Source organism: Trachemys scripta, chromosome 1 (assembly GCF_013100865.1).
Source record: "Trachemys scripta elegans isolate TJP31775 chromosome 1, CAS_Tse_1.0, whole genome shotgun sequence".
Classification (NCBI taxonomy): domain Eukaryota; kingdom Metazoa; phylum Chordata; order Testudines; family Emydidae; genus Trachemys; species Trachemys scripta.
Window position 1 is genome coordinate 15,181,026 of NC_048298.1, and position 24,772 is coordinate 15,205,797.

Below are 24,772 nucleotides of genomic sequence, written 5' to 3' on the forward strand. Positions count from 1 at the left end.
AAATGCTGGTTTCCCCTGTGAAGTCTGGATAGTATAGGGTAAAAGCACACAAAAGGCCAGATTTCACGGGGGGAGACTAGATTTCACGGTTTTTCATGGCCGTGAATTTGGTAGGGCCCTAACCATGGTTAAAGGCAACAGTATTGCCATTCAGGCTGCTAGGTACCAGTGCTGGGGTGGATGAGTCTTTTTCAACAGATGCAAATATATAGCAGTTAATCCTCAGTTTAAACTCTGGCATAGGGTTACCCAGAAGTAAATATTGCTTCCAAGTGGCATCCAGAAACCCTAAATATGATGCAGAGAGCACTGTATTTAAACATTGTATTGGACACACAGCTTTCAGCTCAGCTATGAAATAATAGCAATACTTAGAATTTACACGGCCTTTTTTATCCAAGGATCTCCGAGCAATTGCCAAACGACAAGGGCCAGATTGTGATTCCTTTACTTACACTGAGTACCTGAGTACCTTAGTAATCTCACTGGAAACAACGGGACTAAGGAAGGAGTCAGGTGCTACTCAATCAGAGTAAGGGTCTCACAATCTAGCCCCAAACAATTAAGCCTCAAGACCCCTGTGAGACAGGTGATATTACCCCCGTTTTATAGACAGATAAATGTAAAGGGAAGTCTTGTCCAAGTCTACAAAGAAAGTCAGTGGCAGAGGCAATAATTGATCCCTGCTTCCCAGCTCCTTGCTCTAACTAAAAGCAACCTGTTCTCTACATCCCTTTATGAATATGATGAGCCAAATAATCAGTAAAATGCTAGAGAATTGGAACTAAAGTGGAAGACACTTTGAGATCCTCAGATGAAAGGGGCTATATAAGCCCAAAGTGTTATTCACAGAGCTGGGTGAACTACTTGCAAAGATCAGTTATAAAGCAAATGTAATCCCTTTTTTCAGTCATTAATTTTCCATGATAAGACTTCTCACTTTACAAGCTGGCACGTTATTTGAAAATATCCAATGGGTGGTTTTGCATGGCCCAAACCCAGCCAATGGGTCACCAGCAAACTATTTACTATGATTTATTGTGTTATTTGCATCAAGTTACGATTATTGGTCATTGCCATTCAAACTCTGTGGGCAATCACTTCAGTCACATGGTGGTGTTTCTGCTTTTTGATTCAATGACTCCACAATTCACCAAAAGTTTTAAGATGGCCTCCTGAACATTCACATGTTTCTCCTTCCGTAAACTTTCTTGTAAAGAAAATGTTGCTGGTAAGCAAGCAAATAAACAGAGTCGCCAATACTGCCATAGCAAACCCAACAATGTTCTTCCCCGGCACACTCCTGTGTACTTTCCTGCAATATACCTCGAGCTGTAATTATTAAAATTGTGACCAGTGCCTCGTTAGAGCGGTTTGCAATATTCATATACGTCTGTTAATCTAGAGACTCTGGGTAAAATTTCTAGAGGCTCCTGAGGGTTCATCTACACAACTTGCTCAGGTTGAAAGACTTGGGTGTGTGGGGCTTATGCTAGTGCTCTAAAACTAGCCGTGTAGACAGCACTTCAAAGGTGTGGATTGGGCTAGAACTCGGGCTCTGAAGCCCACCCCCTGCCTAGGCTTCAGAGCCCGAGCTCAAGCCTGAATCGCAATGTCAAAGTGCTGTCTACAGAGCTCTTTTTAGAGCGCTAGCACAAGCCCGCAAATCCACACCTGTCAACCCCGGCTGGGAGGCTTGCTGTCATGGGCCGCTGCAGGCTGTGAAAATGTACCCCCACGTGATTTAGGAACCCAAGTCCCAATTTCACAAGTGACTTTGGTGCTTAGGAGCCCAACTTTCATTGAAAGACAGTGGGATATAGGCTCCTGAACACCTACATCCCTTTTGAAAATGGGACTTAGGTGCGTTTGAAAATGTTACCCTTTATTTTTTGTTGCCTACGATTTTTGAACAACTATCCAGAGTCACCTACAAATCAGTGCTGAAATGCATTTCCTGTAATTCAAACTGGTTCCAAAAGACCCCATTCATCTTCTCCCTGTTTGCTATAGCACAGCAAACACTCATCCTGCCCACCCCAAGCTTATCAGCTGCCGGACATTAATTTGAGTGCTATGGGAAGTTTCATTTCCTGCTTCTAGTGCTGCTGTAGCGTTTGTAAGAGGAAAGTCATTTTTCTAATTCTTATTATTAACCCTTTGGAGATCTCTGAGAGACATGCCAGAATTTCCAGAGGGATCAGCAGCTGCAATCAGGTTCTGATTTTCAAGAAAGCTCAGGTCCCGATTTAGGCACCTAAATAAATAGCCAGATTTTTCATAAGAACTTAGCACCCAGCAGCTTGCATTGGGAACATTTTTGTCAGACTTTTCCAGTTTGGGGATTAAAAACCAGAAAACATTTATAAAAAACACCACCACCAAAATGGTTTTGAAAAAAACGAACTTCTTCTTCGGTTTCTGATTTTTCAAGGGGAAACTATGGGGGGAGGAATAGCTCAGTGGTTTGAGCATTGGCCTGCTAAACCCAGGGTTGTGAGTTCAATCCTTGAAGGGGGCCACTTGGGGATCTGGGGCAAAATAAGTACTTGGTCCTGCTAGTGAAGGCAAGGGGCTGGACTCAATGACCTGTCAAGGTCCCTTCCAGTTCTAGGAGATAGGATATCTCCATTTATTATTATTTTTTAACTAACATTTTCATGGGAAATTCTGATGAAAGCAATAATGTTTTTAAATTTCCTGTGGCAAATAATTGGCATTTTCCTACCAGCTTGATTCTTTTGAAAGATCTACTCCTAATTGTGGGTGCTGAACACTTTTGAAAGTCTGGTTCCGTTTCTGGCTCTCTGTAGCTATACAGTGGTATAGCTTCCTGTCCAAGAAATGGGCATATGAGTGGAAATACGTTACATTTTAGAAATGAATTCATTCTAGTCAGTGAATGAATTCTACAAACCGAGTTAGTGGATCTATGTACATTAGGGAAATCCTAGCACCATACACCTGTATGCCTGGATATTAAGAGTGTGCAGATGAAGAATATCTTGTCAGGTATCAACTTGTTATGTGTGCTACTGTACCTTAAAGAGATGATGCGTTTAGGTACTGATCCTGCCCAGTGTAGGTGGGGAGCATTACACATGTAAGTGAAAGGTAAAATAGTGCTAAACAGGAAAGGAAGAGCAGGGGAACCCAGCCCTGTATTAATGAGAGCTGTGCTGAATGGCTACCGAATTATTCCTGCTGAGTAGCGGGTTCATGGCTAAGCAGGGGGCATGTATCTCAGCCATTCATTTGCATGAGGAGGATCAAAGGTAAGCACAGATTTCCTCAGACATTCCTGCCACTCTCAGCCCACCCCCAACCAATTTCATTACTCTGGGCAAGAGGACAGGTGGATGAGGGGGTGGGGACGGAAGCTTATTCCCATTCAGTGTGGAGGCCATGTGCCCACGTGTCGCTTCCTCCACTCACACGACTGTTATAGGCCAATCACCTCACCCAGCCTCCCGTGACCTGCTCAAGGACTTGTGGGACCAGGACCTTAGTCAGTAGGCAGTGAGCAGAAAGACCCAGAGGGTTCCTGGCAGGCGGAGGAGTCACGGCAGCAGTTAGGTGCACACACGCTCTATTAGTAACATCACATCACTTCATTAGCATTAGGATCTAGACCCTACAGGCTGCTGGCCTGTCCCCTCAGCCCAGAAAGGAGTGACACCATGCCCAGGGTCTGTGTCAGGCCCCTTTCCCAGGATTTCAGCTGTACTTCTTCCACATCAAACTAGCACAGCGCATCAATCATCCCTTCCCTGAGCCCGGGGTCTTCTACAGGGGCGTCCATCTGTCTATTCCACTCCACAGGCCGTTTGTCTGAGAGTCATGCCGTGCTCCAGGGCCTCCTGCAGGAGCCAGCCTGCTTCAGTAGCAGTCTCCCCTTGACCCGAAGGGCCAGCCACCCTGTGACAGGTCAAACCTGGGACCTTACCGTGACTGTCAGGAAATGCTCCCTTTCCTATGACATGTGGCATGAACTGTCAGCTCCTGCTTTTCTAGGAGGAGCTCAGTCCTGACTGATGATGTACCTTCAGAATCCCCAAGCATACAGAATGAAGTATCTGTACTAAGAACCTACCTCCCATGGGCCCTCACAGGTCTTATGCAATTAAGGCAGGCTAGCCCAGAGATTTCCAACCTACTGCTGAGTGATCTCTCATCAAGCTGCAGGGGTTAGTTTGGGGGTCAGAGTATACATTTTGGGGGGTAGGGGTGATGTCTTCGTATGGTGTGGTGTACAATAAAGCTCTGATCCTGACAGGGACCTCAGGGTGGTTACTCTACAATAGTACAGAAGAAGGAGAAAAAGTAGCCAAAGATTTAAAACAGATATCTGGGAGATGTAAGTTCAAATCCCAGCAATCAGAAGAATGAAATAGCTCTAGTTGGACTGCACACATGTTTAAGGCATATTCATGAATCCCAATAGGTATATTCTGAAATACCTCCAAAGATAAATCACCTCTTACATTTCCATATGTTGCCTTTTATCTTGAAGCATGTACTATAAACCTAAACTGACATGCAAACTACATATGTGCGGGTCACTTCACCCACGACTGAAGCGCTGCCATCTCCGACAGCAGTTTAACATCACCCAGCGATGATTTAGGAAGTGAAGAACAGTGTGCGTGCAATTGACACTGAAGAGGGAATTTTAGGTAGGCAGAATGTTGTTCCTGGAGCTGAAATTTGGCCAGGACATGATGGTTAATGCCTCAGAAGGTGTCATGGGATTATTAAGGACCACAAGCGGCCCGGATTTTGGTTTTCCATCCCACCCAAAAGACAGTGGTCCCAGCACCATTTTGGAGCATTGGTCGTGCTCTGACACAGAGTGAAGAGTGCCAGCTAATGAATCACTGCCAACACTTCCTGCAGCACCCTGGATGTCTCCCATTCTCTAAAGTCCGGGCCCAGGTTGATGCTGCTTAGCTTGCAAGATCCAAGAGGATCCCAGCACAAAGTAGCCGAATAGCAGGGAGCTTGCTACAAGCCCAATTTACTTCATATGGCCCAGAATTCAGAGCTGTGGCAAACGCTGCCATCAGTGGAGATAATTTATTACCTGCACGAGAAGTTCCAGCTTCCTGTCATCGAGGAGGTGCACTTGACATCGGCGGCCCTCCGTCATCTGCAAGAGAGAAACAAAGTGTGTTTCAGGGTCCTTCATTTACAGGCTTGGCAAACATCGAGAGCTGCCGCTAAAGCCCTGCAGGCATGCTCCCTCGAAGCTCTGTCCCAGCAAAGGGTTTCATTCCCTGGTTTCCCTTCCCTGGCACCAGGAAAAGAAAAAGTTGCATGAGACGAAGAAATAACACCCTACCAACTTTCACTGAACAGCGCGGCTTTGACTCAGCTACAGAGAGTGGATTGCTCCCGCCTGAAAAATGAGGCCAAGGTGCGGAGTGAACAAGAGAGACCGCTAGTCCCGCACAGACTATGAGAGACAGCCCAGACGTTTCATACGTCTGCCGCCCCGTCTTCGATGCTTTGCTTGGCCACCAAGCAGTGCCAGGGAAAACTTCTCTACAAGTTACAAGGAAGTGGTTGATGCATCAAAGCAAAGATTCAACCATAGCTGAAATAGTTTAAAGCCTGGCAGGTCAAGTTCTTCCACGGTGTAACTCTACTGAATTCACTGGCGTTACACCGGGGATAAATTTGGCCTGGATCTTTCCCACCTGCGCTCATCTACACTAGAGAGTTGCACCAATTTACCTACACTGGTATAATTAAAATGGTACTACACCCCCAATGTGGACACAGCTATATTGATATAAAGGTGCTTTATACAAGTACAGCTATCCACAGACATAATTATACCACTAAAATTTAAGCATAGACCAGGCCTGTTCCAAACTCATGTAGATTGTGGCTGCACTGAAATGCATGAGAATACTTCCATGGATTCAGGGAAGCTTCTCCATGGCCAGCCGGGAGTTTTACAGAGTGCCCCTATGGGCAAGCCACTATGACCAAAAGTGTGAGATCTCTATGCACTGTTAGGCATTCAGAATCCGAGTCAGCAAAGCACTGAAACACATGCATAACTTTAAACACGTGAATAGTCCTATTGGCTGTCGGTGGGACTTGTGCCTAATACATGTAGGGGGCTTTTGAAACTTCCAGTCCTGTATTATACAGACACTCTCAGGGAGTAAGGCAGTGGCTTGGCTGCTCCCTTTAAAGTCAACGAAAGTCATGCAGGGAAAGCCTCATAGCAGCACTTTCAAAGTTGACTTTTTAAGGGTAATGCAGTATTAAGAATATTCTTATCTTAAGGCCAAGGCAGATTTCTGTGTGTTGAGAGGATTCTCTATCCAATTCAATACTATTTCGTGCCCTGACAAGTGCTGTAGGTGTTGCCGAAACAGAATCCTCCAGTATCTCCCAGAGCGAGCTACAATCTCCCCGGGATGCAATCTTCACAATGCGTCCGAGGTCTTATACCTGTAAAGCAGACACTTCCTCCAGGACTAGCTCAGCTCTCTGTATGGGAGATAGCAGAGCTGACTCGAAGTCCAGAGGTCTTCTTTTAGAGAACCACAGCAACCAGGATACTTGAACCCAATGGGTTAACCAAGGACAGCTTTGCCTTTAGACCTGTGTTATCAGGATTCCATGGGCTTAAAACCACACCCATTCTCCACTTTCACAGAGCACTCTACAACATTAAACTCCTAAAGGTGAGCTTTATAATCGGCAATATTAGTCAAAGGCACCTTTTCTTTTCAGTTACCGCCAACCCATACGATTTACCACCCCAGGCATGTACAAACATCACTGAAAACCCTGCAGGCTTTGTCTGTGTTGCTAGTTATACCAGAATGTCTTTTGAATACCAACAATGCTAACTAATTCCTGTTTCTTAGGCACAATTGGAGCTCTGGCATTCAACTCAAAGAAAATCCTTTGTAAAACAAGACTTCTCATAAATGTCAATTGGTTACCGCCATGGCTACAAACTGTCTTGCTACAAGATATCTCTCTGGTAACTAATGGCATGCGAAATATTGCTCTACATTGGTTATGTTGCTTGATGACTGATACGTACTCTATAAACCCTGATATATGAATCCGAAGAAGTGGGCAGTAGCCCACGAAAGCTTATGCTCTAATAAATTTGTTAGTCTCTAAGGTGCCACAAGTACTCCTGTTCTTTCTATAAACCCTGTTTGTATTTAAATGGTTTTCAACTCAGCTGTAAAGATGTGCTCTAGGATTGCCATTTAAGGCCTCAGACAAGAAGGAAATTTGTGTGTCCATAGCACTTCTTCCCCATAGATCTCAGAGAGCCTTATGTAGTATTCCTGAGCAAGCAGGGACTCTCAGGTTTTAGCAAAAGGCTTTCATTTAACTGTTCCATCAGCAACTTAATGGAGGAGATTGGATTCAATGTCTTACTTGGAGAACTCCAAAATAGTCTGTCTCCATGTCCCTCTCTAGCCTATTTCCCGTCTGATACCTGCAGGGTCCACAAGTTGGAGCTATGCCACATCTAAAAAAGGTGGAGAAGCATCTTTATCCCAGTTTTACCTGTTCAATTAATTGAGGCAGAAAACAGGTAAGGAACTTGCTCAGGGCCACATCTTGAAGCAGTGGCAGAGATGGAGACTAGGTCTACACTACCCGCCTGAATCGGCGGGTAGAAATCGATCTCTCGGGGATCGAATTATCGCGTCTTGTCGGGACGCGACAATCGATCCCCGAATCGACGCTCTTACTCCACCAGCAGAGGTGGGAGTAAGCGCCGTCGACGGGGAGCCGCGGAGGTCGATTTTGCCGCCGTCCTCACAGCGGGGTAAGCCGGCTCCGATAGGTCGAATTCAGCTAGGCTATTCGCGTAGCTGAATTTGTGTATATTAAATCGACTCCTCCCTGTAGTGAAGACCTGCCAGGAAACACAATCCGATTCCCCTGACTCTCAGTGCTGTGTATAATCTACTAGATCACAACAGCACTTTTTAAACTGAGAGGGTTTTTTGTTTTTTAAATGTGCAGATATTTTTGGTTTTGCACTATCATAGCTCAAAAAAGGCTCAGTTTTCATCTGGAACTTTATAGCTTCCTGCTCCTTAATTTTGTAACCTCCTAGTAGGTTTTGTTTTAGGTTTAGGTTTTTCCTAAGGCAAACAGATGGTATCCTGGAATTCAAAAATAAGTTAAAGATATTGTGCATGACACAGAATATCAATTAGGTGCAAAGTGTTGTGCATATTTTGATCACTTGCAGAGATGGGAAAAATGTAGGAAAAGTTAATGTATCTTTGGGTTTTGCAATATTGCTTATCACTAGAGCATCTGAGTAGCTTTCATGTTAGACTGGCAATTGCAAAGTACCTAGCAGACTTCAAGGGATATGTAATAGTTTATATATAGTATGTTCACATAGTATATATATCAGGGTGGATTGACTTTAAATGAAGGCAATACAAATCACAACTTTAATCATGATTTAAATTACCTCATGAAAAGCCACCATTTAACTAATTGATTTTAATCAAGTTTTCCTTTTTCACTTCAGTTCTTTTCTAAAGAAAGGTGCATTCTCATTGGTTGATATAATCATTAAACTTGTTAATTTACAACAAAATAGAGCATTTACACTAGATTTGGCACACCATTTTGCTACCTAGGAAGTATACTATAACTATATTAATTTATATAAGCAACTATGTAGCTTAATATTCTCAGATGCTTATTAAGTGTCCATTTTTAATATGTTAGAAAATGATGAATGATATATTGCTTATTTACTAGATAATCAACTTTTTGCTCCTGCTTTGTGTCACACTACTGCATTAGGGTGGTACCTGGAATTTAACTGAACACACAAAACAGCATATAAAATTTATTTTTATTAAAGAAAACAACCTAAAGTGTTTTGGATATATAAACTTTTCTTATGAAAACATGTTTCACATTACAACTAAATGATTTATTAAAAAGAGGGATTAACTGTAGTCAGTGAATTACACTGATTATTTCAGGTCAGCCTGGGAAAATTTTCAAATATGCCTAAGTGAAAGTGGCTGGAGCTTAACTTCCTATTTGCCTAAGTCTCTTGAAAATGAGACAGTCTCCTAAGTTACTTAGGCTGCCCTACTGCGCAGTATTTATAAAGCTTGACCTCAAAAGTTAGAATCAAGGGAGAAATCATCTTTCTTTATATCGAAAAAGCAGATTTTAACTCAAAGTGTTTGATAGAGGCGCCTGAATTCAGCATCTTTAGATTTTAAATATAAACCTGTTTAAAATTAAAAGAAAAAAAATATAATTTAAATAAAACCAAAAAAAAAAAATCCGATTTAAATAAAAAAATCTGATTTACCGGTATTTTGATTTAGTCAAAAAAATGCTCAATTTTTATCCACCCTGACATACATGTGAAGAGCACGTCAGGTTCCTTCACAGCTCAGACACAAGTGTCAGTAGATTCCTATGCTTCATATTGTTTCTGAGATTGGAATCACAATGTAATGAACTGGCTAATGGGCCTGGGTACTGCTGCCCTCTACTGGGCAGAACCAGAACTTTTTAGCAGACTGCCATAGGCCTTTTACTGTGATCACAAATGAAGATTTTCCTTGAGCTCATAAGGAAAGGAGGATTTGGAGCAGAAGGAGCTGAGTTCTAGTCCTGCTGTTGTCTTGAAATTCAGTGTGGCTGAGATGTGCAGCACTGTGAAGTTGCTACATGCCCAGAGATTTCTTACAGACTTTTCCCTAAGATCAGGATCCCAGGCTAAGTGTATTATGTGGTTTTTCTTTCCTCTGAAGCAACAGGTACGGACCAGTGAAAAAGGCAGGACTACCAGACTAGTTATGAGCTAAGACATTATGGCAATGCCCATATTCCTGCTTGTTTCCAATTCCACGAGGGCACCTGCTCACAGTGAAAGCTATTTTCCAGCAACGAAGTAAAACAAGCTCTATTAGTGTGTTGGAGTGAGAAGTAGGAGTGTTTCATGGCACCGCAAGAGAGAACTGATCCAGCACATTCTGGCTGCACTGAGGCTGCTGCGTCTGACTCTCTGCAAAGTTGCAATTCCACAGTGTCTGCTCCATTGGGCCGGTGCCTCCATGGCCTCTCAGGAGATGAACCAAGGAGCAGCTTTGGATTGTCACATAACAAGAGAAGAGAAATCAATGGCAATGTTCAACAGATGGAACCAGGGAGCAGGAGGTCACTAACCATTAACAATTGCTCAGCAGCAGACGCGTTTGATGGGGGAGCCTGCAAAGAGTGGCACAAGGTCTTTAAACTCCATCAATAAGATCTTGCTACTACAAGAGGGGCACAGGGAAGCTCAAAGCAGAAAGGGAGGGTGGGGACTTACTTTCCCTTAGCTACTACAAGCATTTGGAGTATTCCAAGGGGGGGAAGGGGAAGAAGATTAAGAAAGGGAGGATTATGGGTATAAAACAAGTATGCTTGACGGTGAAGGGAAACATGTCTGAGCATAAGAGATCGTTCATGAACAGGGATCCTAGAAATCCATTTGCCAAGGAAAAACACAGAATTTGCATTTTTAGAGAGAATCTTTAGTTTTTACATTTTGTGAAAAAATAAAAACATATACAGTAGAACCCCATTTATCTGAGCTTCCGTAATCCGGGCTCTCTGGATTAACCAAACCGGGGCTGACAGCCCAAGCCCTGCGCAGCAGGGCTTGGGCTTCAGCTGAATTGCAATTCTATTAATTTTATTTTATTATAATGATTGACGGCACCAACAGGCTTCATAAGAACATAAGGAAGGCCGTACCGGGTCAGACCAAAGGTCCATCTAGCCCAGTATCCTGTCTACCGACAGTGGCCAATGCCAGGTGCCCCAGAGGGAGTGAACCTAACAGGCAATGATCAAGTGATCTCTCTCCTGCCATCCATCTCCACCCTCTGACAGACAGAGGCTAGGGACACCATTCCTTACCCGTCCTGGCTAATAGCCATTAATGGACTTAACCACCATGAATTTATCCAGTTCTCTTTTAAACTCTGTTATAGTCCTAGCCTTCACAACCTCCTCAGGTAAGGAGTTCCACAAGTTGACTGTGCGCTGCGTGAAGAAGAACTTCCTTTTATTTGTTTTAAACCTGCTGCCTATTAATTTCATTTGATGACCCCTAGTTCTTGTATTATGGGAATAAGTAAATAACTTTTTCTTATCCACTTTCTCCACATCACTCATGATTTTATATACCTCTATCATATCCCCCCTTAGTCTCCTCTTTTCCAATCTGAAGAGTCCTAGCCTCTTTAATCTCTCCTCATATGGGACCCATTCCAAACCCTTAATCATTTTAGTTGCCCTTTTCTGAACCTTTTCTAGAGCCAGTATATCTTTTTTGATATGAGGAGACCACATCTTCGAATGTGCTTAAAACATTATGTTCAACTGATACCTATATATATTGTGGCTAGGGAAACTAAAGTTCAGCATTTCATTTTAATCATGGAAAAACACAGATTCTTATGTTTTTTTATCAGAGAATTTTGGGGTTTTTTATCATGGAAAACTAGGATCCCTGATCATGAATACTTCAAAGCTGGACTTTGTTCTGAGCTGGGCAGGAAATTATGCACCGGAGTATCATTGTAATACTGTAGGATTTATTACTTTCACACTCAGCTCAAGAGTTGTACCTGCTGCTTGCTAGGGAGAGCATCTGTTTGGATTTCATTAATTTGTGGCAGGGCTTTAGGCTCAGATCCTTCGAGATATTTAGGCTTCTAACTTCCAATGGAGCCTAAATACTTTGAAGATCTGGGTTTTTAGTGCCTATGTATTAGCAAGAATGTTGTAAGCAAGGCCTGAGAAGTAATTCTTCCACTCTACTCAGCACTGATAAGACCTCAGCTGGAATATGGTGTCAAGTTCTGGTCACCACATTTCAGGAAAGATGCGGACAAATTGGAGAAAGAGCAGAGGAGAGCAACAAAAATTATTAAAGGTCTAGAAAACATGACCTCTGAGGGAAAATTGAAAAAAATGGGTTTGTTTAGTCTGGAGAAGAGAAGACTGAGGGGGGGGGGGACGACATGATAACACTCTTCAAGTACATAAAAGGTTGTTAGAAAGAGGAGGGCGATAAATCATTCTGATTAGTCACTGAGGACAGGATGAGAAGTAATGGGCTTAAATTGCAGCAAGTGAGATTTAGGTTGGACACTAGGAAAATCTTCCTGTCAGGGTAGTTAAGCACTGGAACAAATTACCTAGGGAGGTTGTGGAATTTCCATCATTGGAGGTTTTTAAGAACAGGTTAGACAAACACCTGTCAGGGATGGTCTAGATCACTGGTATATAATCTCTGAGGCAGTGTGGTCTGGCGGGTAAAGCACTAGACTGACACCTAGGTTCAATTCCTGGCTCTACTGCTGGTATTCTAGGTGACCACAGACAAGTTACCTCACCTCTCTGCCTCAGTTTTGCCATTTGTAAAATGGGGATAACTATATACTGACCTCCTTTGCCAAGTGCTTTGAGATCTAGGGATGAAAAGTGCTATGTGAGAACTACGTACACATTTGTTCATCCCAGAGTATTTCTTCACAGCAGAAAGTAAATTCCTCTTAAAAGTTACTTGCTGACTCTCTTAGATCTTTGCCTTTTGCATTAAGGAAAGATTTTCTAGCTACCTTTGTTTGACATCAACATAAAGCTTTAAATCTCATTTGGCGACGGCTGCCCAAATATTTACATTGTGCGTTTCTGAGGAAAGTATTACGTGGAGAGGCTGGCAGTTGTTTTGCACTGTTATGTGAACCATTTTAGCAGCTCACCTCTTTTCCATTCATCTGGACTCTAACGCCAAACACTGGCTCCAAGAGTCCTACAGACTGTCCCCAACATACCCTGGAAACACACCTGAACACTCAGTTAAATTCTGGTCACAGGTCAGCCTGCCAGTAAACTACCAAGAGTGTGCACTGCTCACAGAACTGTTGGAGCCAACACAAATAATGTTCTTTAAAAAAAGAAACAGTTGCAAAGTGATCCCTTTTCAGCCGCTCTTCCAAAAAAAAAAAAAAAAAAAAATCCTGCAGGTGAAAACTGCCACACTAAATAACTCAAAGGCACAAAATGCACATACTATCTACAGTGGCATTTCTATAAATATCCCTGGCACATTTCATTAGCAGTTGACTGCAGAAATAAAGAGGATACAGTGTATTCTTCCGTGACTCAAATAAAAAATTATAATTGGAAGCAGAATATTTCCTAAATGCTTGCTGCATGTACAGGAGGTAATTACTGTACTGAATACACAAAAACCTGTCACCGGAGCCTGGTGTTTGGACAGATCCATTGAAGGAAAGAGGAAGGAGAGATTGATTCCTTGATTAAAGGGTTACTATTGGCTTAATATCATGCTCCTGTCTGAAAACTTTTAACTGACTGGTGGTACTGGGACTCCTAAATTGCTAGATCTCGAAGAGATGAGAGAGAAAAAATATTTTGGTTTACTTTGTGCTTTTACCAGCACTTTGGCCCTGATTCAAGAAAACACCTCTGTGACAAGATGGACAGGTGCTCCACACGCCCCAGTGTACAAGGGGTCAGGGCCGCCCAGAGGATTCAGGGGGCCTGGGGTCTTCGGCGGCAGGGGGCCCCCGCCACCGAATTGCTGCCGAAGACCCGGCACTTCGGCGGCGGGTCCCGGGCGTCAGAAGGACCCCGCGCCGCGGGTCTTCAGGGCACTTTGGCGGCGGGTCCCAGAGCGGAAGGACCCCGCCCCCGCCACCGAATTGCTGCCGAAGACCCGGAGCAGAAGAAGCTCTGGGGGCCCAGGCCCCGTGAGAGTTTTCTGGGGCCCCCAGAGTGAGTGAAGGACCCCGCTCCAGGGGCCCCAAGAAACTCACGTGGGGGCCCCTGTGGGGCCCGGGGCAAATTGCCCCACTTGCCCCCCCTCTGGGCGGCCCTGCAAGGAGTTAACCCAGACCCCTGCTTGTCACATGGCGGACTGGCGTAAGGATACAAAAGTAGAAGGGAAGCGACTACCTTGGGGAACAGTGCGACCTTCCCCTCCCAGCTGGCTAAGAAGCCAGAAAAGTCCCAGGCCTTTGAGGTCTATTGTTCTGAGTGACTTGTTTACTTCTGGAATCCTTTGTTTTTTGACTTATTAAAAGAAAGCCCTGAGAAAAAGGACTGAGAGTTATTCATCTTCCCCAGCCGGTGGGTCGGCCCACTGGCCTACAATTCCTATTTGGGAAAACACGCATGTGTTTAAAGTGAGGCACGTGTTTACATGCTTTTCAGAATCAGGGCCTTTGTGCATAGTCATTTTCACTGCTTTGTACAGTCTGTTAGTCAGCCATTTGCCCCTGTTGTTTGTATGGATCTTTCATGTAGCACGAGGGGAGAGAACAAACATTTTCAAAAGAGAGGAAAAAGTGATTGTAGAACTACAAAAATTGGCACAATGGGAAATACTTCTATCACTTGGGGTTTAACGCACTAAGGTTCAAGTTGATGGTATCTCTGATGTTTGTAAACTGCTCTGAGATCCCCCGATAGAAAGCAATACAGAAATGTGAAGTATTGTTTTCATATTTGTTCTATTATTATAAAATACCTAGGGTCTTTGGTAGAAGAGGCTAATGATGATTAGGAACCAGTGACCTAAATAATATTTTAGCAGCAAGTCCTATGGTGTCCTGGTGCCATTTTGGAGTAAGAACACATTAAACCCAGGGGCACTCTGTGGGTTAATCTTCTTTCATTCACAGCTATTCATGCTGTTCTTCTTTACCAAGAATGCTATTCAGCAGTCTGTGCTAGAAGAGGTTAATTTTAAGCCTTGTGGTTCTTCCCTAGGAAGGATGATGATCTTAGTTCTCTAAGCCCTGTCCTCAAGCATTTGCCATCTACTAAGATGTGGAGAAATTGGAAAGAGTCCAGAGAAGAGCAACAAGAATGATTAAAGGTCTTGAGAACATGACCTATGAAGGAAGGCTGAAAGAATTGGGTTTGTTTAGTTTGGAAAAGAGAAGACTGAGAGGGGACATGATAGCAGTTTTCAGGTATTTAAAAGGGTGTCATAAGGAGGAGGGAGAAAACTTGTTCACCTTAGCCTCTAAGGATAGAACAAGAAGCAATGGGTTTAAACTGCAGCAAGGGAGGTCTAGGTTGGACATTAGGAAAAAGTTCCTAACTGTCAGGGTGGTTAAACACTGGAATAAATTGCCTAGGGAGGTTGTGGAATCTCCATCTCTGGAGTTATTTAAGAGTAGGTTAGATAAATGTCTACCAGGGATGGTCTAGACAGTATTTGGTCCTGCCATGCGGGCAGGGGACTGGACTCGATGACCTCTCGAGGTCCCTTCCAGTCCTAGAATCTATGAATCTATAAAAGTCTTTCTGTAGTAGAACCGACTAGGATCTATGGTACCCCTATAAAGCAATGGCAGCAATGGGCAGCATCCCCTTTAAAGTTAACAACAACCTTAACTTTGGAGCCCTGGCCATAGATCCATGACAGATATCCCAAATTTAGACAAAATTAGATATGAGCTCCTAAAACAGGACAGTGTTGAATGTTCCTAGTGTCCTCTAAAGCTGAATATAGGTAAATAGTTAGTAGGGAAGGTGCCAGTAGGTGGCACTGAAAAATATGTAGTATTGTTCCTGGTTTTGTAGGGTATATGCAACTTATGTGTAATGCAGATGGCTTCCTTTGTGGAGCTTTTTACATCAGTTCTTAATGATAAGAAAAAAAACTTACAGTGAGATTGTGTGTTTCATACACTGAGACCATTACATCCCAGACCATGGGTGTGACCTCATATTAGTGAAGCTCCAGTTACAGTCCTAGCCCTTTAAAATTCCTCCTCGCCTGCAGGAAGGGCATGGTGGTGGTGTGGCTATAAACAGGCCTTCAGTGTTATTCAGTGGACTTCACCTGGCAGGGCAGGGCATCCTCTGTACAACAGGAAGTATTTTAAAGGGCCGGGAATGCAGAATATTGCAGACATTTCTGTGAATATCAATGCCAAGAAGATAGCAACAAATAAGAGGGAAGAGAGACCTATAACGAAAATGAGTAAGTGATTCGTTAGGAGGATTGACTTCTTGGGAGGAAAGATTAAAACACAAAATATGTATAGCCTCAGGGGAATAACTTCATTATCTGCAGGATGGGAACAGCAACAAGGGGAGAAATGATTATGGGCTATAAGTGGAGTTAAATAGGAAGAACGGGATGAAATTAAGCAAAGAGCAAATTTAGATCGAATACCAGGAGTGACGTTCCCTCGCCTGAGCGCGCGAGTGTTCTCTGTCCCCAGCACTTCCTCTCTACACCTCTCCTTACGTTTTGAGCAATACTGCCCCAGGAGCTGCTGAGTTCACTGTTTTACCCTGACAGCTGCCAAAAGAACTCTTGGCCTACAGCTGGACCCTTTTCTTCCCAACGCGGGAAGGTTACCATTTGTGCCTATGTGACTCAGGGCGTGTCCCCACAGCAATTGCGAGGCACGACTGCAGCACACATGGGCACCCCCAGGCTAGCTTTGACTGAGCGAGCTCATTAGCAATAGCACCGTAGCCGTGGCAACAGAGTGGCAGGATGAGCTAGCTGCCCAAGTTACAACACTGCCTGGCACCCTGGGTTACTCCATGCTGCCTGGGCTATGTTGCTGTGATTTTAGTAACTAGTTGGATCAAAGCTAGCTTGGCGATGCTGTCCCCATTGCAGTGTAGACACACCCGGCGGCTCCCAAGGCACCCACACACTTTTGAAAATCTCCCCCAAGTGATTTTCTGCACAGGTTGTTTCTTCCACAAACACCAAGGAACGTAAAGGCCCAGATTCAACAAAGCGTGTGCTTACACCCTTTTGTTTTTGATAGGCCTTGCTGAATCAGGCCCAAGGGAACTTTCTCCGTCTGTCCGTTTACAGTACAAAGCCGAGATTCTCAAATGGGAAGACCTAGCATGCCACGTCTAAAACTCAAACTACTTAGTATTTGACCATGTACACCTCTACCCCGATATAACGCTGTCCTCGGGAGCCAAAAAATCTTACCGCGTTATAGGTGAAACCGCGTTATATCAAACTTGCTTTGATCCGCCGGAGCACGCAGCCCCGCCCACCAGAGCACTGCTTTACTGCATTATATCCGAATTCGTGTTATATCGGGTCGCATTATATTGGGATAGAGGTGTAGTTAGAATGATTCTTAGTCTGACACTGTACTTTAAGCCAATCAGCGTACTAGCCAACAGACTTCTGGATCGGCTCACCAGTGGGATATGTTTGAGAAACGCTGGCCTCAAGGGCCTACTTTCAACAGTATCCTGAGATAAGGAATTTCTTTCCTGGACATGCCGGTTTCCTCACCAGAATGTTGTTTTATGTCACCGAGGCTTTTCCTCTCTGAAAATAATACGTGTCTATATTCTTTTGAAAAACAAAGGAAACCTGGACATTCCACTCCCCTGTCTTCCTTTCACGAATCCGACATTGTTTCAAAGCATCGGGGTATTTTCGATATTTATGTTTTGCCATTTCAATTATTTCACCCACCCACCCTTCAAACAGACCCTGCCTAGGAAAACAGGTTGTGTGGGCTAACGCATTTTAATAACACCCATTTCCAAACACAAGTATAGCGAGAGTTTAACCCCTTTAAGGCAAGTTAGTGAGCCTAGGTTCCAGGGCTAGGGTGGACCATGAACAGCTAGCATGTTTTTCATCATGACCTATTTTCTTAGTCTGAGACATGGCCAGAGTCATTGGTCACAAGGTCAGACGTCTCAAATGCTGCTCAGTTTGCAAAATACTCTGCATTTGGGTGGGGACCCTGAAAATGCTTCTTCCTTCCCACCTGCATGGCTCCTTACCATATAGGCTTCCATTCAGCAAGGCAGTTAAGCACATGCTTAACTTTAAGCCCCTGCTCAAGTCCATCTTGCAAAGTTAAGCATGTGCTTAAGTGCTTATCTGGATCAGGGCCTTGCTGCCCATCCAACCTTTCCTTATGGTTGGATCTGGGAAGTGTTTGTTGCTCCTGTCTGACGTCTGTACTTTTAATGTAATTGTTACAAACACCTCGAGATGATAAGAGCTATAGAAATGGAATAAATAATAAATAAATGAATGATCTATCCTGTCAGGACACCTGCTCCACCCTCTGCCAGCTCAGGATTGTTCCCTGCAGTACATTTTCCTAGTGCTTTGTCCAGACTAGGTTAAAATGAGTCAAGTGGTGGGGCTTCCATCACTTCCCTTGGGAGACTATTGCACAGGCTAATAGATCTAATAGATCAGTTTCTGCCTAGAGCTGACTGCAACTGCTGCTAATAGAGGGAACCCTGAAGTCACTCAAAAATGTTCTGCTCAGCCGCTTGTGACTCCTGACCGCGAAGTTGACATGTTGTGCGTACCGAATGCCGGGAAGTGGCTTTAGGTGTCTTGGAAGACACTGGATCAATGTGCCAGCTTAACACAGAAATGTAAAGAGCAAATGCTACCAATGCTCTGCTTTCTGCATGCATTGCAAATGGGGGGGGAGGGGGAAGAATCTACTAGCCGTGCCAATGGAAATGACATGAATGGACTTGACAGTGGTATACTGTTCTTACTGCATATGTATGGGCTTCATGATGAATTATTATTTTTATGACAGTAACGCCCAGAGATTGTAATGAAGGAGTGAGGTGCCATTGTGCTAGGCACTGGATAAACATGTAATAAAAGAGACCTGAAGAACTTACAATTTATGTTAATGACAAGACATAACAGGTGGATGAAAGAAAAACACACTTACTTATATTGTAAGCTTCTTGGGACAGGGACTGTCTTTGTGTTCTGTGTTTGTACAGTGCCTAGCCATGGGGTTCCTAGACACCTCAGCAGAACAAGTAAATAGGAAGAAGAAGGAGAAGAAGAAAGAGGTGAGGGGTTGGTAGGCAGGGAGGATGAGGAGTCTGAGAAAGGAGTATGTTTTTGCATACATTTGCAGAGCATCCAACATTGGGGTGGTTGGCTGATAGAGTTTCGAGCATATCTCTCTGTGTTTTGATACCTTGGACCAGACATCACTTCCTGCCCGCCACTCCCATATTAGTCCCAATTTTTAGTGTGAAAATCCACAGTGACCAAGAGACAGTGTGGTCTAGGGAACAGGACTGGGAGTCAGAGTTCTAACCTCTGTTCCACCACTGATCTGCCACATGATCTCAGACGTTATTATTAGTTTGTTATCTGTATCACCATCGAAGCCCTAGTTATTGACTGGGACCTCACTGTGCTGGGGGCTGTACAAACAGAACATGCGGTGCCTGCTCCAAAGAGCTACAGTTTAAGTATAAGACAAGAGACAACAGCTGGATACAGACAGATGGGGAAGCACAAGGAGTCAGCACGCTAGGCAGTGGTCTCACCTCACCAGTTGTCAGGTCACTTCACTTCTTTATGGCCCTTCCCACCCTTTTTCTGGCTTGTCTACTTAGACTGTAAGCTCTCTGGGTCAGGACTGTGCCTCACTACATGTTTGTACAGTGGGTCTGGATCTTGCTTAGGAAATCTAGACACTAATGTAATATAATTCATAATAAATTCTTTTCTCCGAAGGCGTCTGAGTAGCTCTTGACGTCTTCTACGGCTGACTTAATTCTTTTTAACAAATCATCAACAAAATCAAATCTTTTTGATATCACCAGCCTTTTACCTCATCATGTTTTCCACAAATGTCTCCTAGTATAATTCCTTTGTGGATGTGGACCAGGCGGTAATTTTTACAAGAGAACAAACCAGCCTAATGAGAAAATGTTTGCAGGAAGTTTGGCTTAATTATACAGGAGAACAGGACAATTTCTTTGTGGTTGAAACTAATGTGATCTGCAGGAAAAAAAAAAATCAATGTGGGTTCCTAGGAGATTGACTAAACTGACCCAGATGCTGGAAGCAACAGAATGTGTGAATTATTCTTGAAGGGCAAATCGGGACTTAATTCTTAAAATACCCATTTCAGTACTGTCTGTTGTGTCTATTGTACTGCTACACATTCACACATGTAGGTGGTGTAGTTGCTTTTATTAGCTGAGTAGGCTGTTTGGGGTTATTCACAACACAGGCTTTCAGTAACTGTACCATATATTTAATTCACAGGGCCAGATCTTCAGCTAGCATAAGTGGATGCTGCTTCATAGAAGTCAATGTATCTACACCAGATGATGCTATGCACCATAGCCCTGAAACTTGTATCAAACTGTATTACAAGAAGGACAGGGAAGCATGCAGAGTGTATTGGACTTAAGGATGCGGGACTTACTGTCAAAGTCCTACATGCTTTATTAGAGACAGGGCCAAGCTGCAAACTTTGGCTACAGATTGGAATTTCTACCTGGAAAGATATTGGAACAAATGATTAAACTATCAATTTGTAAGCACCCGGAGGATAATAGGTTTATAAGGAATAGCCGGCATAGGTTTGTCAAGAATAAATCATGCCAAACCAAACTACCAGTAATTTCCTTCTTACACAGGGTTACTGGCCTATTAGATAATGGGGAAGCAGGAGACGTGATCTATCTTGATTTTAATAAGGTTTTTGTCACAGGCCCACGTGACATTCTCATAAGCAAACTAGAGAGCTGTGGTCTAGATGAAATTACTATAAGGTAGGTGCACAACTTGTTGAAAGACCATCCTCAAAGAGTAGTTAGCAGTGGTTCACTATCACACTAGGAAGGTGTATCTAGTAGGGTCGTGCAGGGATCAATCCTGGGTCCAGTACTATTCCATATTTTCATTAATGACTTGGCTAATGGAGTGAAGAGTATGCTTATAAAATTTGCAGATGACACCAAACTGGGAGGGGTTGCAAGCATTTTGGAGGACAGGATTAGAATCAAAATGACCATGACAAACTAGAGAATTAGTCTGCATTCAACAAGTTGAAATGCAATAAAGACAAGTGCAAGGTACTACACTTAGGAAGGAAAAATCAAATGCACATCTACAAAATGGAGAATAACTGGCTAGGTGGTGGCACTGCAGAAAAGGAGCTGGAGATTATAGTAGATCACAAATTGAATATGAGTGAACAATGTGATGTAGTTGCAAAAAAAGGCAACTATTATTGTGGTGTGTTTTAACAGGAATGTTTTATGGAAGACCAGGGAGATAATTTTCCCGCTCTACTCGGCACTGCTGAGGCCTCAGCTGGAGTACTGTGATCAATTCTGGTCACCACTCTTTAAGAACTTGAATACCTGTTCTGTTCATTCCCTCTGAAGAACCTGGCATTGGTCACTTTTGAAAGACAGGATTCTGGGCTAGACGGACCTTTGATCTGACCCAGTATGGCCATTCTAATGTTCTTATGTAAGAAAGATGTGAACAAATAGGAGAGAGTCCAGGGGAGAGCAACAAAAATAAGAAAAGGTTAGAAAACCTGACCTACAAGGAAAGGTTTAAAAAACTGGACATGTTTAGTCTTGTGAAAAGAAGACTGGGGGTGGTCCCGTTAGACTGGAGAATAGCTAATGTGGTTCCTATTTTCAAGAAAGGGAAAAAAAGTGATCCGGGTAACTACAGGCCTGTTAGTTTAACATCTGTAGTGTGCAAGGTGTTAGAGAAAATTCTGAAAGAGAAACTAGTTGAGGACCTGGAGGTTAGTGGCAATTGCGATAAATTACAACATGGTTTTACGAAGGGCAGATCGTGCCAAACGAATCTGATCTCCTTCTTTGAGAAAGTAACGGATTTATTAGATAAGGGAAATGCGGTGGACCTAATATACCTGGATTTCAGTAAAGCGTTTGATACTGTACCCCATGAGGAATTATTGGTTAAACTGAAAAACATGGGGATCGATATGAAAATCCAGAGGTGGATAAGGAATTGGTTAATGGGGAGAATGCAGCGGGTCGTATTAAAGGGTGAATTGTCGGGTTGGAGGGAGGTTACTAGTGGAGTGCCTCAAGGTTCGGTTTTGGGACCCATTTTATTTAATCTATTTATAACTGACCTCGGAACCGATTGCAGGAGTGGGCTGATAAAGTTTGCGGATGATACGAAGGTGGGAGGCGTTGTAAATTCGGAGGAGGATAGGGATATCCTGCAGGGAGACTTGAACGAGCTTGTGAATTGGAGTATCAGGAATAGGATGAAATTTAATAGTAAAAAGTGTAAGGTGATGCATTTGGGGATGACTAATAAAAATTTTAGTTACAAGATGGGGACGCATTGGTTAGAAGTAACGGAAGAGGAGAAGGACCTAGGGGTCCTAGTAGACCGCAGGATGACTATGAGTCGACAATGCGACGTGGCGGTGAAAAAAGCCAATGCTGTCTTGGGATGCATTAGGCGAGGTATATCTAGTAGGGATAAGGAGGTCCTGCTTCCGTTGTACAAGGCGCTGGTGAGACCTCATTTGGAGTACTGTGTGCAGTTCTGGTCTCCCATGTTTAAAAAAGATGAACTCAAACTGGAACGGGTGCAGAGAAGGGCCACTAGGATGATCAGAGGAATGGAAAACCTGTCGTATGAAAAGAGACTAGAGGAGCTTGGGTTGTTTAGTCTGACAAAGCGAAGGCTGAGGGGGGATATGATTGCTATCTTTAAATATATTAGAGGGATTAATACGAGGGAGGGAGAAGAATTATTCCAGCTTAGTACTAATGTGGATACGAGAACGAATGGATATAAACTGGCCGTGGGGAGGTTCAGGCTTGAAATTAGACGAAGGTTTCTGACCGTCAGAGGGGTGAAATATTGGAACGGCCTTCCGAGGGAAACGGTGGGGGCGACGGACCTGTCTGGTTTTAAGATTAAGTTAGATAAATTTATGGAGGGAATGGTTTAATGGTAAAACATAGTAGTCAAGGAAAACCAAGAAATGGTAGGTAAATTGTATAATGGCTGACAGGGGTCAGGCTGGAGACTCTTGCCTATATGCTCGGGGTCTTACTGATCGCCATATTTGGGGTCGGGAAGGAATTTTCCTCCAGGGCAGATTGGCTGAGCCTCTGGAGGTTTTTCGCCTTCCTCCGCAGCATGGGGCAGGGATCTCTAGCAGGAGGGTTTCTGCCGATTGAAGTCACCTAAAACAGGATTGGGGACTTCAACAGCAGAGTCCAGGGAAGGGGTAGGGACGGTTTTATGGCCTGCGGCATGCAGGGGGTCAGACCAGATGATCATAATGGTCCCTTCTGACCTTAAAGTCTATGAGTCTATGAGTCTATGAGAACAGTCTTCAAATATATTAGGGGCTGTTATACAGAGGTCTTACTGTGATCAATTGTTCTCCAGGTCCACTGAAGGTAGAACAAGAAGTAATGGGCTTAATCTTCAGCAAGAGAGATTTAGGTTAGATATTAGGGAAAGCTTTCAAACAATAAAGGTAGTTAAGCCCTGGAATAGGCTTCCAAAGGAGGTTGTGGAATCCCAAACACTGGAGGTTTTTAAGAACAGGTTGGACAAACACCTATCAGGGTTGGTCTAGGTTCAGTTGATCCTGCCTCAGCACAGGGGGCTGGACTAGGTGACCTCCTGAGGTCCCTTCCAGCTCTGTATTACACGATTCAATGCAGTTTTGGTCTGGGCCTGTCTCCGTACTGTGGGCTGGACTGTGCCACTCAGGCTCAGCTCTGAGCTGGGATTGGGACAGAGCTGCCCCGCCCCAGTGGGAGCTCCTGGGACGCATTATCACTTTTCTATGGGCACAATACTTCCCTGAGGGGAGGGACGTGCTGCCCCTCTGCATACACACAACGCTACTGGCTGGGGAGTGCAGGCTGTGAGGTGTGGTCCTGCCTTCTCCCCACTCTCCCTTTGTGAGGGCCAGCTCCCACAGATGCGCTAGTCCTGAGCAGCCTTTGCGTAGAAGCCAGTGGCGTAGCTAGAAGTGGAAATTTGGGTGGGCCCCGACTTTAGGGTGGACGGGCAATGACAGACTGTGCTGCCCACTGGCCATGCCGGCTGGCTGTGCAGCCTGGCCGGGGCAGGGACTGCTGGTCCCCTCGGCTGTGCCCTGACTCTGCAGCAGGGGAAGAGAAGGAGCCGTTGCCTCATTGCGGGGTATGAGCTGCTGGCCTTCAGCCGGGGGCTTGCGTCTCCTGAGGGCTGTACGGCCCCTGTGCCAGGTCAGCTCCAGCTGCGCTGTGGGGGCATGAACAGGGGCGTGCCTGTGGGCGCAACTTGGCCCAGACTCTGTACTGAGTTGCCCAGCAAAGTGCATCCTCTCCTGGGAGCTCTGCAGAGAGACCGGCCTCCCTGCTGCCTTCCGCTGTGCAGGGGATGAGCTGTGCGGAGAGCGCCACGGGCCAACAGGCAGCCCCCAAGCACCTGCTCGCTCAGCTTCTCCCCCGACGCCACACCCTCTTCCTAGCCCTAGTGCTCCCAGACACGGGGCTTCACCTGCCGAGGTGGGCATGTGCATGGGCTGGCTCAGAAAATGGCAAGGCAGAGCTGCCAGAGCTGAAGGGCAGGCCCAGGTCCTGGAGTTCAGGTGCCCGAGTGACACGCCAGGCCATTGTGGCAGCACTAGACCCCTGCTCAGATTTGGGTGGGCCTGGCTATGTCCCTGATAAGAGCTGCAAGTGTGGCCAGCCCAGTAGCAGAGATGCAGAGGGGAAGACAGTTTGCTGGACACACAGCCAGTACCTCTACAGTCCCTGCTTCGTGCCCCCAGCAATGACAGGATCTTGTACTCAGGATAGCAATCACTTTACCCACCAGTGACATGCACCCACTTCGGGAGCGAACTACAGCGGCTATATAACAGCGCACAGCAACACTACA

At 44.5% G+C, this 24,772-nt stretch overlaps 1 protein-coding gene across 9 annotated transcripts in view; it reads right to left on the reverse strand.

Moving 5' to 3' along the window:
• FRMD4A (FERM domain containing 4A) overlaps positions 1 to 24,772 on the reverse strand; it is a 552,359-nt gene that overhangs the window by 184,728 nt on the left and 342,859 nt on the right. For all 9 annotated transcript variants that reach the window (XM_034765163.1, XM_034765172.1, XM_034765181.1 and 6 more), the window contains one exon: positions 5,084 to 5,149. In XM_034765163.1, coding sequence (XP_034621054.1) covers positions 5,084 to 5,149 — 66 coding nt within the window. The remainder of the gene's footprint in view (positions 1 to 5,083; positions 5,150 to 24,772) is intronic.